We start from the raw sequence: 17,221 nt of genomic DNA on the forward strand, positions 1-17,221 counted from the left end.
CTAGGGTGTCCTGGTGCCACGTGCACTGATGGACACCCTTATGCTCGAACATGGTGTTCGTTATGGACAAACTGTGACTAGCACAGAAATCCAATAACAGAACACCACTCGGGTTCAGATCGGGGAGGCCGTTCCTCCCAATCACTCCTCTCCAGGTGTCACTGTCGCTGCCCACGTGAGCATTGAAGTCTCCCAGCAGAACAATGGAGTCCCCGGTTGGAGCACTTTCCAGTACCCCTCCCAGGGACTCCAAGAAGGCCGGGTACTCTACGCTACTGTTCGGCCCGTAGGCCGAAACAATAGTGAGAGACCTATCCCCAACCCGAAGGCGCAGGGAAGCGACCCTCTCGCTCAGCGGGGAGAACTCCAACACATGGCGGCTGAGCTGGGGGGCTATAAGCAAGCCCACACCAGCTCGCCGCCTCTCACCGCGGGCAACTCCAGAGTAGAAGAGAGTCCAGCCTCTCTCAAGGAGTTGGGTTCCCGAGCCCAGACTGTGCGTGGAGGTGAGCCCGACTATCTCTAGCCGGTACCGCTCAACCTCCCGCACTAGCTCAGGCTCTTTCCCCCACAGTGAGGTGACATTCCATGTCCCCATAGCCAGAGTCGTTGTCCAGGATTTGGGTCGTCGGGGCCCCCGCCCACGACTGCTACCCATTCCACATAGCACCGGCCCCTTCTGATCCTTCCTGCGGGTGGTGGGCCTACGGGAAGGCGGGCCCACGTCGCTCCTTCGGGCTGTGCCCGGCCGGGTCCCGTGGGCAAAGACCCGGCCACCAGGCGCTCGCCTGCGAGCCCCAACCCCAGGCAAGAAAAGATATAACTGACTTTATTTAGTTTATTATGGCGTATGAACAATGAAGTTAGTTAAGATGAAACTCGCTGCTCTGTCCCCATACACTGCGATCATACTGTAAGTGCAGGTAAAGATACTGTGACTTGTGGCACCTCCTGGCAGCATATATGCTCTCAGGCTCTGAAAGCATTGTTACACAATTTCCACATGTGTACTGATACAATCAAATAAAAAAAAAAAAAAAGACAATTCATGCACGTATAAAGCTAAAGAAATAAGAAACGTTGCATACCAGCATTTTCAGCCAATAACAGCGTCAGCAGTGTCGTCTGTGTGCTCTGCCCCTGCATGTGTAAATGAGACGGAGCGCTGAAACTAACAGCGCAGTTAGACTGGTCAATGTCTCAGCAACCCAGAGACTGCTAGAAACCCCCTCCTCTTTATGTAAACAACCAGGACCTTCGGACTCTCTGCTTTCTTATGATACCAGGCTTGTGTGGTTTGTGTGACGTGGTGAAATCAGCAGATGCGCTAAAGTGGAAATAAGCTATTTCAGTGTTTTCGTCACATGCCCATATGATTTATTGCTGTATGAATTATGTTTCGTTTGGGTGCAAATGCTTGGTAGAGGCTTTTAGCTGAGTTTCTCCCCGTCATTCTGGTATGCTACAAGTTAGGATTGGTGCTTCCTAGCGTGAGCATTGACCGTCTGAACTGCGGGCCTCTCACGCTGCCTCCTGTACAGGCGGTGCTCATACTGAAGAGAAAAAAATAGAAAGACGTTTTTAGACGAACCTTTCAGAAGCGTCCTGCTGAATTCTCTGAGGTTCTGTAGGAGCCTGCCCTCCTTCGGATCCGATTCAGGTTCGAACACGTACGTTCAACTACTGACGAACTCGGTCTATTTACTGCCGCCATGTCCGCTACTTTCACAAGCGTAGTGCAACGTGAGTCTACGCTCTCCCCGTTACCATGGTAACATGGGTGGGACAGCAGCAGCTCATTTGCATTTAAAGCTACAGACACCAGAAACAGCACATTCTGAAAGGGACTGAAACAGAGGCTAACAGAGGGAGGCAAGAATCTTTTCCTGAAAGCTATTTCCAGCAAACAGCTTCAGAAACATGTTTTATGGAAATCATAGACCTATGTAACATATTGAAAAAGCTTCATAATATGTCACCTTTAACTCAGACACTTTTTACCTTTATCTTTCTACTTTCTTACACAAGTATTTTTATCTGTTTCCTTACAGGAACACTGTACTGTACTCTTTCCCTCCCTGCTACTTACTAAAGGTAACAGTGTTTTTGGAAACTGTGTGGTTGGACCATAAATCACGTGTTGGGGATTTCAAACGTAACTCTTATTGTTTACTTTGTACTTTGTTTATAGCACAGGAAGTAAACCTGTCCCTCCCTTTGCACCCCTCTGCTCTGAGCTGTTTCAGGCTTTCAGTTTTGCTTGCAGTCCGGTATTTATGCCCCTCGCTGGCCATCAACCCCCAGAGTTCAGCTCAATTCCTGCAGCACACAACATCTTCAAGCAACCCGGTGAGTTATCAAATCATGCGAGATATTATGCAAACAAAATATGAACCAGTGTTAATTCTAACAAGAAGAACTACATTCTTTAATTTAGTTGAAAATTGTAGTTAGTTGAAATCACATTTTAGTCTTTTTGTTTTGTTTAATCAAGATTTAATCAGGGGAACTTTTTTTTTTAATGTAATCTTTTTTACTTTTAGTCTAATTTTAATCAGTTTTGGCCATAAGTTTTATTATATTGTAGTTTCGCTGAGGGATATTCCTCCTGAGAAAACCTTGAACTGTCACTGCGTCGTGAGATGAGCTGTGAAGTCGCAGGCTGCTTTGTTAAAATGATTATTACCCACAAACCGTTACTCAGGTAGATTTCTCAGCAGAACTCTGATTTAGTACTTAGCAGCAGGTATCACGTTTATTCACTTTACATGAAGCTAAAGTTAACACTGAATTGTGTTAAATGCTCTCCGAATGAGCTGGTGTCTGTTTGAGATTCGTCTGAAATCATAAAAGATCTGTAATTGCTTTAATTGACAAGCTTGTAAGTGTGTCTCACAGAGGATGATGGAGGGCCGTTGATGAACAAGTAGCTTTTTGTATGAATGAGATAGAATATGAACTATAATATAGTTTGCTATAGAGACCATTTCCATTATCTCAGTTAATTTACTAATCTACTGTTGATTCTTCTTTTTTTTTTCAGGGTAAACTCTTGAAGATGTCAGGTAGGCAAACATCATGTAGCAGAATAAGTGCTAATATGTCCCACCAGGAAACACAGAATATTGAGGACTTCTGAGGAAACATGTTGCTATTTAATGGACATTTGGCTCATTTGTCATTTCAGTCATTAAAAGTGAAACAAAAAGCTTCCAGAGCTCTTTGGACGGTGTGTTGAGGGTAGAAGTACCTTCACACCACACAAACTGCGTACATCCTGTGTGTTCCCACATACAGGAAGCACAATGAAAACCCAAAATGTCAAGTTTAGCAATCTGCTTTGATAACATTGGAGTAATTGTGACTTTGACATTTTTCCTGTTAAAAAATGGCAAATAACAAAGTTTCTCTTTTCTTTCTTTCAAACCAGACAATAAGGGTAAGTAAACTGCTTTTTGAATTGTTTTTTGTCCAAGGAATAAAATTTTTACTTTGGTTATGATGAGATTTAGGAACTTAAGTGTTAATATATTGAGATACCATTTAATTTTACTATATATAAGTAAAAAAAAGAAAAAAAAAAAGTACATCGCAAAAAAAGTGACTGATGCATGAATAAAACTTCATGAGCATAAAATAATCATTTTCTCAAAACATTACAGGTACATCATATTTTTAAAAAATACTGTGATAATAGTGTTGCCATCCCCGCCCCACACAAACCTTTGTCAGCACTGGTCTGGACTCCTCTTTGGCTTTGAATGTAGTGTCTTCTCCCTGTTTGCAGCTTGGGCAGTTGAACGTGCTGGCAGAGACGTGTGCGTCAAAGACCCTGAGCTGGTGAAGATGATTGACAACTTTGACCGGCCTGAGAAAACGTTTGTTACTGGCGCCTATGCAGGTGCTGGGGCATTTGAAGATGACTTCGAAGATAAACCTGGGAAGCGGATCCCAAAGGCAGGAGTGTACGCTGCTGCAGGGGTGGGCTACGCGCGCGCCGAAGTTAGCGTGTTTGACCTCGAGGCTAAAGGGCCCAACGCCAGCGCGGGGGTCGGAGTCTCTTTGGGGTCTGGTGCCAGAGCTTTTGTTAAAGCAGAACTGGCCAGCGCTTCCAGCACTGTTGGTCCAGTGAAAGCTACAGTTGGCCTGGGAGTGGACACCGGCGTCGGCATCGGGCCGTCGGGTGTGGATGTCAGGCTGCTGGGGACAGGGGTCACCATTGGTCCCAGACTGGGCGTCTCCCTGTTTGGGACCTCGTTTGAGCTTAATCTGTGGTAAACTTTTTGCCACGTGCAGCTGTTTGCTGCAAGATTTGTATCTGAACCTTTTTCTGACATGTCCAGGTTTAAGGCATGTTTTCATAGCAGATGACACATTTGAGCACGAGAAGTGATTTTTCTGCGTAAACTGCTTCCTGATTACAGAGTGAAAGTGAAACAGTTTCTGTCATACTGAAAATAAAAGTGCAGAAATGAGATGACTGTACTGTCCATAGTCCATTCATTCCATTGTTCCATTTCCTGCCTTCCTGTTTCCTCCTGAACTTCAGCGTGCTTTGCTGATTAAAGCTAAACACTGCAGCAGTGTGTCCTCCTTCTGCTCTTCAAAGCAAACAGTGGAACATTTTTACAGGAGGAACTCAAGTGTTCTGTACTTTGTTTGCATAGTTTCATGTGGAGATGCGCTTCAGGTCTGGCCTAAGTCGCTCCAGCTTTGTTTGATCATATGGATCCATTATTTACCAAGTGATGAATTAATCTCTTATTCTAAAAAAAAAAAAAATGTTGATTTCCCATTAGAAACTACCTGGACTGCTTGTAAGGTTTCCAAAAAATTACATTAAACTAGCTTCACACATGATGCAGTCTGAGATCCTCTTGAGGTTCAGTATTTCACTGATCAGGCATCTGACAGATTGGGTCAGTTATTATTATCAATATCAGAAAAGCAGATGATGATTAGATGATTGAGCAAAATATTTAAATATTAATGAGGCACATCTTTTTTATATTTATTTTGTGTGAATTAAGTGCTAAATTAATCGAGTAATTGGTTAAGTGGCTGTGGCTCACTACACAAGAATCACTGGTGCCCCCTTGTGGCCAAAACACAGAAGACACCGCTCACTCGAAATACAGGCCATTTAACTGTGTCTCCTTCAAAACTATAAAATATAATAATAAAACACACAACTTCATCATGAAGGCTTGTGCAGAGGCCTCTGAGGAGCAGGAGTGTGTGCTGCTGCGGGAGGTTATGAACGAGCTGGATGCAGCGTTTCTGATGTCGGGGCCAAAGCAGCGCAGGAGCCCGAGCCCCTGTGATGCCCCTCAGTGCCAAAGCAGATGTGGACGATGACTCAGCCTCTGCTGGTCTGGGGACAGCTGCAGCCTGGCAGCAGGTGCCGGCGTCAGCGCTGGTCCGACAGGTGTAGACGCCAGCGTGCAGGTAAACGGCGACGCATGCTGTTACTGCTGAAACGTGGAGATTTAACGGACTGAAAGCTTGATTTCCCACATTTTTCTAAAATACAACGATCAGGATGATTAGAAAGAAATTCGACATGTTCGTGGAGCCGAAAATCAAACGTATCTGACGTTTATTATAATCTTGATTAGTTTACAAAAGAACCAAAGTGGAGTTCATCAAGTACTGCGACGCTCTGAACGATTCGTTTATACACACATCTGCTCTCACACACAGTGTATGCAACTTTCTACAACATAAAAACACCAGCCACACACACACACACACACACACACACACACACACACACACACACACACACACACACACACACACACACACACACACACACACACACACACACACACACCATCTGTCTCAGGGCTGCATGCGAATGGCTCCGTCCAGTCTGATGACCTCTCCGTTGACCATGGGGTTCTCAGCCAGCGATGTCACCAGGTGGGCAAACTCAGCGGGGTCTCCCAGGCGCGAGGGGAAGGGCACCTGGCGGGCGAGAAAGGAGCGCACCTTCTCTGGAAGACCAGCCAGGAGGGGGGTGGAGAACAGACCTGGAGGAGGACGGAGAGAATATTCAGGCTCAGACTCTGAATCAGCTTTCAGATCCATTACTCAAGTAAAAGTACCAACACAGCAACATCAAAACACTCATTCAAAATCCTGCTCAAGTACAGAAAAGATGAGTAAAGTATACTTAAAGTATCAAAAGTAAAAGTACTTGTCCTGCGGGAAAATGTACACTATCAGACTGTTTATACACGTAAGCAGCCTTTTACTGTTGCTGCTGTTTGAGATGCATGAGCATCTTCTTTATGCTCAGTTTGGTTGTTTCATCCAGTGGTTCCCAATTTTGGGATAAATCAGGGGTCCTGAGCCGATCAGTAAGTAAAAACTGTTCTGAGACTTTTCAGTTATTAAGACGAAAGAGTCTGAGAAGCTAAACAGGAAATGTCTCACTGCGAGGCGAAAGTGTGTTCCAGGTGCTGCTGCCTGCACCTGTTTACTCCTGTTACCTGTCCTTCTGTCCTTCTGTCCTTCTGTCCTACAGTCAGTGTTTCTCTGCACTTACCGGGTGCGATGGTGATGACCCTGATGCCCATCGGTGCCAGATCTCGTGCTATGGGGAGGGTCATTCCAACGATGCCTCCTTTCGAAGCTGAATAAGCCGCTTGGCCGACCTACAGCCAAAAAAAGAGAAAATCATTCAGAAACAGAGCTACTGCTTCCTTATTCTTCTACCTTTGTGTGAGTTTCAAGTGACCTGTCCATCAAAGGCGGCCACGCTGGCGGTGTTAATGATGCAGCCTCTGTGTCCGTCTGCGTCGGGCTCGTTCTTCCCCATCGCGCCCACGGCGAGGCGAATCACATTAAAGGTTCCTGCGATGTTCACCTGCAGAAAGCACACCAGGAAAAGTGTCACCGGACAGTCTGACGGCTGCTGCCGGTGCTTCTGTCCGTCCTTCTTACGTTGATGACCCGCTGGAAGTCCTCCAGGCTGTGAGGGAGGTCCTTCTTCACGTTGTAGGTCTTAACAGCGACGGCGATGCCGGCACAGTTGACGGCCAGGTCCAGCTTCCCAAACTTCTCTCTGGCCAGGGACACGGCCGCCTGCACGTCTGCCTCTGATGTCACCTGCGACGTGACGAGGACGCTTTTAGACATCATGTGATAAAATACATAGAATCAAGAACACAGATTCATGGGTTTACCATAAATCCTGAACAGTGGGACAGAAGAAAAACACGAAGGATCAGTAAAGCACATCCATTCAGTGGTGACACTGCTGGATGACGTGACAGCACCACCTTCTGAGCAGAGACAACATTACACCTCCAGCTACAGCTGCAGCCTTAACTTTTTGGCCACTTGAGGGCAGCAGAGCAAGCTGTAAAGAACAGTCACATGATCACTTTATGAAGCTGATGGGGCAAACTTGTAGGCAAAAGTTGTTTGTTTACACATCAAGCAGAAGCCGAGCAGCTTCAGCATTTATGAGGAGTCGTGTCTCCAACGAGCTGATGGATGTAAGTCGGAGTAAGACTCTTTAACTTTTTGTTTCTGCTGATCCCAGAGGGAAACATCTGCACTGTATCTCTGCACTGGACCCTGAGGCGTGCAGGAAAGACTGTGGCTGACCACTCCCACCCCGGACACAAACTCTTTGAGACACTCCCCTCTGGCAGGAGGCTACGGTCCGTCAGGACCAAAACCTCACGCCACAAGAACAGTTTTTTCCTGTCTGCCGTCAGCCTTATTCACAAGGCCCGGAACCCCCCCGACACTCTTCACACTCCACCTCTGCCTCTACTGTCACACTGACATTGCCATAACTACGCGTTACATTAACGCTCAGCTTGGACTTCCTTTCTTGGATTTGCACATTTGTGAACATTTGATTTTTCGTACTGTATCACTGCCAGCTGTACTGCTCTTTTTATTCTGAAAAAACAGACTGTGTATTTATATTTATATTGTTATATTTTTTACTTTTTAATAGTTTATTTTTAGAAGATCTGTCATGCACCAACATCACCAAAACAAATTCCTCGTATGTGTAAAATCGTACTTGGCAATGAAGCTTTTTCTGATTCTGATTCTGTGTTTAGCAGCTAATGTCTGTTTGGTGTGGAGCAGGTTGTTCACAGTTTTAGAGCTTTTTGTGGGAAACAGCTGCCTGGTGCCAACCATGAAACCCTAATCCATGAAAAAAAAAAAAGTTTCTAATGCTTCAACAGATATGAAGCAGATGGCAAGAACCATACACCAAACTGATGGCGTGATCGCTGCCGTCTCCATCGAGACACATCAAAACACATGGTCCAAATCTACTGTGTCCGCTGGGTTTCAGACTCACATCTGCAGGAGCGAAGGCACAGCGGTCCCCCAGACTGGCTGCCAGGGCCTGTCCGTCAGAGGAGGGCAGGTCCAGGATCACAGCGGACGCTCCGTTCTGCACCAGACGCTCCACGGTGGCCCGGCCCAAACCAGACGCACCGCCTGTCACCAGGCCAACCATGCCCTGCTCAACACGCATCAACACACACGCAGAGGGACAGGGACAGGCCGGGGGGGGGAGTTCAGGAAATAGAGAGACGACACAGGGGAAAAAAGGGTCACTGAGAAAGATGGATGAAAGCAGAGATTAAAGCTGCTCTGAGGAAATACTGTCAGATTCAATCGATGCAGAAAATAAAGTCAGTTACAGCCTGAATCGTTTGTAAGGATTCACTTCTGCAGCTATGTTTTATGGAAGCTCGAACTGCCGAGGTGAGCTCCGAGGATTATACCAGCAGCAGAGACTGTTTCTGGATAAGCTGCTGTTCTTTAATTTTATTTTTTATCTTCCCTCAAAACGAGGCTTTAAATCTTCACTGTTTGCCTTCAGCATTAAATGTTTCCAGTGACATCTCAGACTCTTTGTGGTGCTAAGGAGACAGTTTTCTACTGTTTTGTTAATTCAAGACATGCACATGAGGATGTAATGTAACGCCTTTGTGTGTGCACGAGTGACAAAACACGATCCTACCAAAGACATGCTGCAGTGCGCCAACGAAGGCCGGGCGAGATGAGGGCTGCAAGCTTATCAACATGGATGCAAACAGTGGTGGATTTAAAAAGACTGAAATCGGCTTTGCAAATGTTTAATAAGGAAGGAAGTGCTCTCCTTTGTTAGAGCTGAATGAGAAATACTGAACGTGTTCATAACTTTTGTTTGTTTACAAGAAAAAAAACAGGGCACCTTTAAATATTCAATATACAATCAGAGTTAAAGGAAAAAAACATGATAAATTACTATTTATTAGGAGTTTAACAGTCAAACCTCAGCTAATTCCCTTCATCTGGACTCTCTGGGGTTAGTTTGATCACATTTGATTAACAGTGCTGGAAAGTAAAGTAATTAACTGCCATCACATTTTGATTATACTGAATTCTGATTGGTGCAGACAAATGTGACATCACGTTTTTCCAGCTGAGCCCACACCAGCAACTGACATAACATGAAAAGTACAGAAATCCCTCATCTGAAACAACCGAAACTGTTGACAGAAAACGTCCACGTCGCTCATAAGAAGCTGATCAAGAAAAGACGTTTTCAGGGTCTTTAAAGCTGTGAGCGTCCATTGATCTCCACTGTAAGAAGCAGATTTTTCAGAGAGAAATATCTTTAAACCAAGGCGAGGACTATCTGCTAGACCAGAAAGTGCTCAATATAGGGGAGAGAAACAACATAATTTCAGTGATTGAGGTGGACTAACCCTTGAAACCTTTAACTCTTGTTTTCAAGTGTCCAATGTCAGTGTAACCGAGAGACCAGAGGTTAGCAGAGACGCTGCTGAGGGCGCTGTGTGGGCTCATTGGCTGCTAGCATGTTAGCTACACAATGAAAACTTGAGAACTACAAGCCCAGAAAACAAACGGGGAGAGAGACGGGACACAATTGTCACAACAAACGCTTATTAAAAGCCTAACGCGTCATTTTCTCTCAGACTAAATAACGCAAAGGACGCCGCGAGCAGCGCGGAGACGTTTATCTTTTTCTTTGCTCACCTTGACACATCTGATGTTCGCCATGTTGGTGTGGACGCTCGGCCGGACGTCGCCCCAAAGATCGTCTATATGAGAGAACGTGTCTTCCTCTTCTTACGTTTTTTTTTTTAATTTTTTTTTTTTTTGGGGGGGGGGGGCGTTTAGAGAATAGTTAAATGGTGAACTGCTGCCACCAACTGGTATGGAGTGTGAGGTGTGGGACTCTAAATTTGTAAGCCGCTAACATTAAAAATAAAAAAGAAATAACCAAGATCACAAAACTATCATATTCTCTCAGTAAGTTTTTTAGTGTGACATTCACTCCCTCTCAAATGCAGTGTAAGAAGTATAAAGCACTGTACTGTAGTAAGTTCTATTCACTGGTTATGTGCAGTATACGCATTGATATGTGAATAAAGTATATACAGTCTGCTTAATGTGCATTACTGTAAAAGTAAAAAACATAATTTTTTAGTATACTTTGTAAATATTTCAGAGTCACGTGGTTGTAAATATATACTTATATTATTCTGCTCATACTGTGTATGTCTTTGTGTATTCATACCTGCCCCCTACTACATAAAGGTATACTGAATTGAATTGATATCTACAGTGAGGAGAATCTACATATGCAGTGAGATCTCTCCATTTTTACTCCTCTTTGGTCACAGCATCCAAGCCCCGCCCGCTTCATTCTGATTTGACCAATCGGTTAGCGTTTCAGGGAACGCCCCCTCCGGGTCGCGACTGATTTGCTGAACACATATGAAGGGTGTTGTCCAATCAGAGCAGCGCTGCAGCTCACCAAGGTCAGCTCAGGCGACCAACTGATGCTTCAGGAGGATTTCTAAGGCAAATTTAGACTTTTACAAGGTCACTGCTGGAAACTCTTCGGGGTTAAAACAGTTTAGAAAATAAACCACCTGTTGTTTAACACATTGATATAGATTTTAACAACCTGATTTGATCCTTCCAGGTCAGAGGTCCATTTGACTAAATAAATGTCTAAATATGTCATACAGCAAAGCACATAAACAACATTTACAACCATTAGAGACACATCCTTTATTTTAAAGCAGATGCAGAAAGACAGCGTTTAAAACATCCAGTCATCTGATTGTTCTACCATCAGGTCAAGAGTCTGTGACAATAACAAAATACAATAAAACAAATCAGGATTTCTGGCACAGCCTACATGGTGAAAACAGATGGGGGGCACGCTTAGCTTTTCTCCACATCAGTTAATCTGTCATTTACTTTCTTGACGAAGCAATTCATCCTTTGGTCAAACTAACAGTTCACAACCCCAATATATTTGATTCAAGGCCTCAAAGGTTTGTTGAGCCAACAGAAAACTGATAATCGATTAATGGTTTCACTCAGAAACTCCAGCCTGTTTCTGATATCACTTTAAGATGAACAGATCTGAGTTTGCAACTGCTGATCGGGCATCTCAAAGCATCTCTGGCTGACATTTTATACCAAACAGTTACTCAAAGAATAATCAGCAGATTAATCACTGATAAAAATAACGGTTGCAGCCCTAATTCAGTTAAAATGCACAGAGGGGAGTGCAGCAAAGACTCACATTGGAGAAGCTAGAACAAGTAAATTTTAAGTTAATCAAATCACTGCAGATACATTTTCTGTCAATTTAAAACCTCCAGAAAATCTAAACATTTACTATCTGACCCAATAGCAACAACAAAGACTGTGAAAAAGACACAGGATGTACATGTCTGCACACGCTGCAGCAGCTGGAACAAAGTGCATCATGCTGCCACATTATGGAAGGCAGTAAGTTGTATAGTTGTATCTCCAAAATAGGGGTTGCAATATCCCAAACCCCACAACAACACAACTTACTACCTCACCACATCACAGCTACACATACATCTGCCCTGGCACACAGTTAAGAATTTAATATTGATCTAAAGCTGCTCCATCCTTGATTCTTAATATTAAACATGTATAATTCAGCTGATTTTAGTGAGCGAAGGATTCTCCTTCAAAAGGCTGAGTAGAAAAAAATGAAGCTGAAGTAAAACACAGACTGAATATTAGTCTGATCGTTCGTGAGACAGACGTCCACTTTGTCAACAGCCAGGGACACACCAGGACGGCAAGAAACAGAAGACAGCAGCGAAATGAATCCAACGTTCATGATGTCATTTTGGAGGACGGTTGGTCACCAACGGCAACAGAAGCTTCAGTCACCGTGGCAACTGTAGATGTAGATAGGCAGGCAGTCTCCTTCATGTAGGTGATGGTTTGGTTGCCGTGAGAAAGACAGTAGGCTGTATAGTTATCTCCCAGATCTGGTGTGATCCTAAAACTATACAAACTACTACCTCATCCCACAGCTCCACTTCTCTGGAGTCCAGATCTGTTGTATTTTACCTCTTCTAAACTTGAAACCCGACTCCACAAAAGAAAATCACTGCACCCCTTTCACTGCTCACTTGCATTAAGTTTCTGGTTACGTATCTGACAGGAGTGAAAGAAAAAGATGCCAGAAGACCAATCCTCAGAAAACGATGGAGCCTACTTCTCAAGAGGCTTCCTGTCCTTGAGGAGGGTCTCCAGAACCTCAACAGCGCCTGAGGAACAGAAAAAAAAAAATACTATAAAAGGAGCAGGACATGACGAACTGGCTTCACCACCAACGCATATCAAACGAACAACAATCAGACAATCCGCTAACATTTTCTGCTGATCGCTTGTATCCTAAATCAGGTGAGGCTAACAGGCTAACCTGGGCACCATCTCAGCCTTTTTAGCTAGTCACCGTTAGCTGCTTGGTTCAGGCAAACAAGCCCTTCCTGGCATCACGACGGTGTTTTAATATGAGTAAGCACGAAAACCAGCCGCTGTTGTTGCAAGGTAGTTAAATTAGCTTTTCACTGCAGCACCAGCAGCCTGCCTTGGAAGTCAGCTAGCCAGCTAGCCAACACTGTTAACAAGCTAGCTGACAGCTAGCTGGAATTGGCGGTTCTCGACCTCTCAGCCCGACTGCTGTCACATCCGCCGTCCCGCACGTCCTCACAGGCCCGCTGCTGTCTGCGTCGTCCGCATCAGGAACCGTAGTGATGTTACGGTCGAAGCAGACTCTCCGCACACGGTATCGACCTTTCAAAGCAAAAGTATCGCAGCGAGATGTTTCGATGCCTCGCTTCACCACGCCAAAAATCACGTGACCACCCCCCGCAAACGAGGCCTCTCTACGTCACGTTCGTGTCACATTGGTGTGGCGCTGGTTTTGAACGCGGTGTCTTCTTGTTGATGTGTATTTTAAAAACAGAGCCGTAGACTCTATTTAAAAGTTAACCGATTTTTCATATACGCTCTATCGAACAAAACAACACGGATAAAGCCAGTAAAACCACACACACTCTCACTGTTTCATCGTGATCTCAGATTTACAAATACAGGACCAACAGTCCGGCCAGCAGATGTCGCCATTTTGACAGTAACATGTTTCGAAACAATTTCAATACACTTACTTCACAGTGATTCAGAGCTTCAGAAAGCCTCGTTTCCCTCCCTCCACTCTATGACTGAGTGCTTTCCCGCGCCTCTTCGTCTGTGTGGGTGCCAGAGCGGAGATGCGGGCTTTTACCTCAAGCCTTCATGTAGCTCCGCGTAGCACCATCGCCATCTTTCCAGCTAGCGGAGCGAGTTTGTGGTCGCGCGCTCAGTGCTGATGTCACGCGTAAATATCTCGAGATTTACGGGCGTGTGGCGCGCGCCCGCAACGAGACTTCAAGCGCAGCGTGACCGCGCGAATGACAACGAGAAGCGTTTGTTCTGTTCAGTTTTTAAGAGTCTGAAACGCTGTTTAATTTATGTCTTCATCAACAACAGCTCCCATGGCCGCCAATAAGTGGGGGGATGGTATATAAACAGACAGTGTCAACTGTAATATTATTAAACATACTTTTTCAGGAAAAGTTATACTTATTGACAAATATTGCACCTTATTTAACCAGAATATGTCCTGAGAGCGGAGTACAGTAGGACAGTGCAGTAGCAGTGCTTATAAATGCTGGTATAAAAGACTAGTGGCATTAACCTTTTTAAAGCTTACAGTTTTTATATTTAAGGAAAGAAAGTTTGGAAGGTAGTTAATGTTGTGCATGGTGATCCTTTTGCATGCAATAAATACTAACTGCAGTATACTGTACTTGTACTTTATTGAGTCTTTCCATGACACATACTACATGACTCCATGTGACACTGACCGAGGTTGCTCTGCTACATGATGAGTTTGTGTACTTTTGTATACTTCAAGTACATTTGGCTGATAATACTCTGTATGTTTACTTGAGTAAGCTTTTCGATACGGGACTTGTAATGAAGTATTTTCCTTCAGTTTTTAGTTTCACCTCTGTCATGTAACCACCACTGATTACATCATGATGATGTTTGAATACTACTAGATTTGAAAGTGAAGTAGAAGTAGCAATACCACAGTGTAAAAATACTCTACAAAATTAGAAATTTTACTTGAGCAAAAGTACAAAAGTATAAGCATCAAAATATACTTACAATAACAAAAGAAAAATTACTCATTATGCAGAATAGCCCTTGTAGTGCCTAAAATTATGCTTGAGTACTTGATTATATGTACTTCTCTACTTCCTACCAGTGTCTCACAGGCGGGTTGATACCTTAGCCTTTATGCTATGCTATGCTAAGCTAAGCTAAGCGGCTGCTAGCTGTAGCTTCATATTTGTCATAGAGACAAGAGCATCTGAGCATTTTTCTCAAGAGGTCTTCTAAATTTGCAAATTAGTAGTTATTAAAATTCACAACTACTCAGTGAATTTTGAAACTTTCTTCACTTTCATAATTATAGCGATCGTCCTGGTGTCCAGTCTGTCTTTAAGCTTTCAAAATCAAAGCCAAGATAAATCAGCATCAAGTCACTGGACACAACAAACTTTTTTTTACTAAAAGAATAAATTTTATTTCAGCACTGTAAGTCATTTCCCAACCAGTACAAACATGACTGCCATCTTTGTCTCTTTCTGAACCATTCCTCCCCTCCCTCTGTGAGATCAGACCACCAACAGCCAGACAATAAAAAAAAAAAAAAAAAAAGCTTTCTTTTTCTCGTCTTTCCACAAACAGTCTGGTGCTTCCATAATGCTAACAATGATGACAAATTATACCAACCATAATTATAACAGCAATAATGATGATGATAATATTTCTATAACAATAATATTATGGATGAATTTGAACACTTTTTGCTGCACAGATAGTTTTGGGTGGCCCTGGGTACAGAAGTACATGCATTGGTACACTTGAGGCTGAGGGCGTGACTGACCGACGTGAAATGGCCCACAATGATCAACGCGAGCCCCTCGCTGGGACTCCACCATGGGGGGCTGGGGGGATATACTGGAGCTTGGGGGGCTTCTGAGGGGGGGAGTGGCAGTGTAGAGAGAGACAGACAGAATAGGGACCTTTATTCAGACTGGGCAAAATGCTGTGAGAACCCCTCAAATAGATCAGAACAGGTACAACACAACCGATGACTCCTTTCCACATTCTGTATGACAGACAATAACACTGTTTAACGTCTATAACACTACATTGTACATTTCTATTCTGGGACTTTTGGTTCTCTTTACATTGTCAGGCTCTTCAGAGACGCTCTCATTTGCGTAGGCAGGGAGGCTCTTATTTCATCCGTCACAGAGAGGGTGAATCTTCCTCACGACGACTTCGGCTGAGATTTTTATCTTAGAGAAAGTTCTCAACCATGGATTGTGATTTGCTGACAAGGCCACCGTCATGAGTCTTTTAGGGCTGCAATGATTATTTACGTTACTGATTAATCTGTGCATTACTTTCTCATATAACTAATGAACAGTTTGTTCTATAACTGCAGCATGAACTGTCCATCACTTCCAGTGTCTTTGGTGACGCCATTAAACTGCTGCTTCTGTCTGTGAGACAGTCCAGAGATTACGTCACGTAGGAAAGAATTCAGGCCTGCAGTGGAGGGTTATTCTCATTATTGATTATTTTGTCTGAAAACTGTCAGCAAGCACAGAAATATGCCGGTCGTAATTTCCTGAAGCTCAGCATGATGAACTTGTTTTGTTCAACCAGCAGCTGAAAACCCAAATATATTCAGTTTCCTCTCATAAAAGGCGAAGAAAAGCATCAAATTCTCACATTTCAGATGCTCCAACCAGAAAGTGTTTCGCATTTTTGCTTTTTCCAAATGACCAAAACAATTTTTCCAAATCGTTGCTGATATATTTTCTGTCAGTCAGATAAGCACTGCAGCTCTACAAGACGTGAAATCAAGGAAAAGCTAAAACTGCAGCGTGTTCATCCTTAAAAAGAGCTTTAGCTGCAGATTTATCAGTTATTTTCTATTTAAAGACTAATTGTTTGAAGTCTTGTTTGTCTTCATTGTACAGGTTTATTATTTCTTGCTTGCACTCCACATTTCACACATCTGGAGGCAAACTGATCTCAGGTTTGTCTTTGGAGGAAAATTCAGCCCCTTTGTCCTCCGTGCCCACGTCTGAAGAGACTCAGTACGGCGCAAAGTTGCTCTATCAGTCTGAATCTGGGAGGTTAAAGGCAAGTTTGAGAGAGCGTAACACGTAAGAAAAATGCAAAAGAGGGCGCCAAAACCCCAGCACGACTGAAAGCATATTTGTCAGGTGTCATTCTTTCCTGTGCATTAGTGCAGATCTGAGGTCAGCGTATGCGGGGGTTCGCACAGGCCTAAATTCAGTCACTGAAGAAGTTAAAACGGAGCGCGAGCGAGCGACAGGAACGGTGAATTTACCCAGAGAGCCTAAACCTGCCAGCTCGCTCGCCCGCTGTCCACACAAACACACTTCCTTCCTTTTCCCTGTCTGTCTGCGTCTCCACCACAACCAGTGTTTGAAAACACCGTTACCTCACACACTTGTCAGATAAATCACACGTGCTGTAATGTCATAACATATAGAATCATACTCATCAGAAAACGTGTTACTTGGGGGCAAACCATCGACGTCGCAGGGTGGGGCGGGGGACTATAGGGGCTTTATAGGGAGTGGGGGGGATGCTAGGTGTACTTTGGTTCTCAGGTGTTTACAAGAGATGTTTCGCTGCTTTGTGCAAGGGCGCAGAGTTCAGCTCAGATTGACAGAGTCGACCACAAAATTGTTGTCACGATATTATGAGAATCATAATA

The 17,221-nt window shown here is 44.0% G+C and overlaps 1 protein-coding gene across 1 annotated transcript; it reads right to left on the reverse strand.

Moving 5' to 3' along the window:
• Positions 1–5,570: 5,570 nt before the first annotated feature.
• hsd17b10 (hydroxysteroid (17-beta) dehydrogenase 10) lies at positions 5,571–10,085 on the reverse strand. The gene is made up of 6 exons (XM_070968670.1): positions 10,033–10,085; positions 8,339–8,503; positions 6,952–7,116; positions 6,746–6,874; positions 6,554–6,662; positions 5,571–6,035 (listed from the first exon to the last, which is right to left on the reverse strand). Exons 1-6 carry the CDS (start codon positions 10,054–10,056, stop codon positions 5,845–5,847), a joined length of 783 nt encoding a protein of 260 aa, XP_070824771.1. The 5' UTR covers positions 10,057–10,085; the 3' UTR covers positions 5,571–5,844.
• Between the last annotated feature and the right edge of the window lie 7,136 nt (positions 10,086–17,221).

Source organism: Chaetodon trifascialis, chromosome 8, assembly GCF_039877785.1.
Source record: "Chaetodon trifascialis isolate fChaTrf1 chromosome 8, fChaTrf1.hap1, whole genome shotgun sequence".
Lineage (NCBI taxonomy): Eukaryota > Metazoa > Chordata > Actinopteri > Chaetodontiformes > Chaetodontidae > Chaetodon > Chaetodon trifascialis.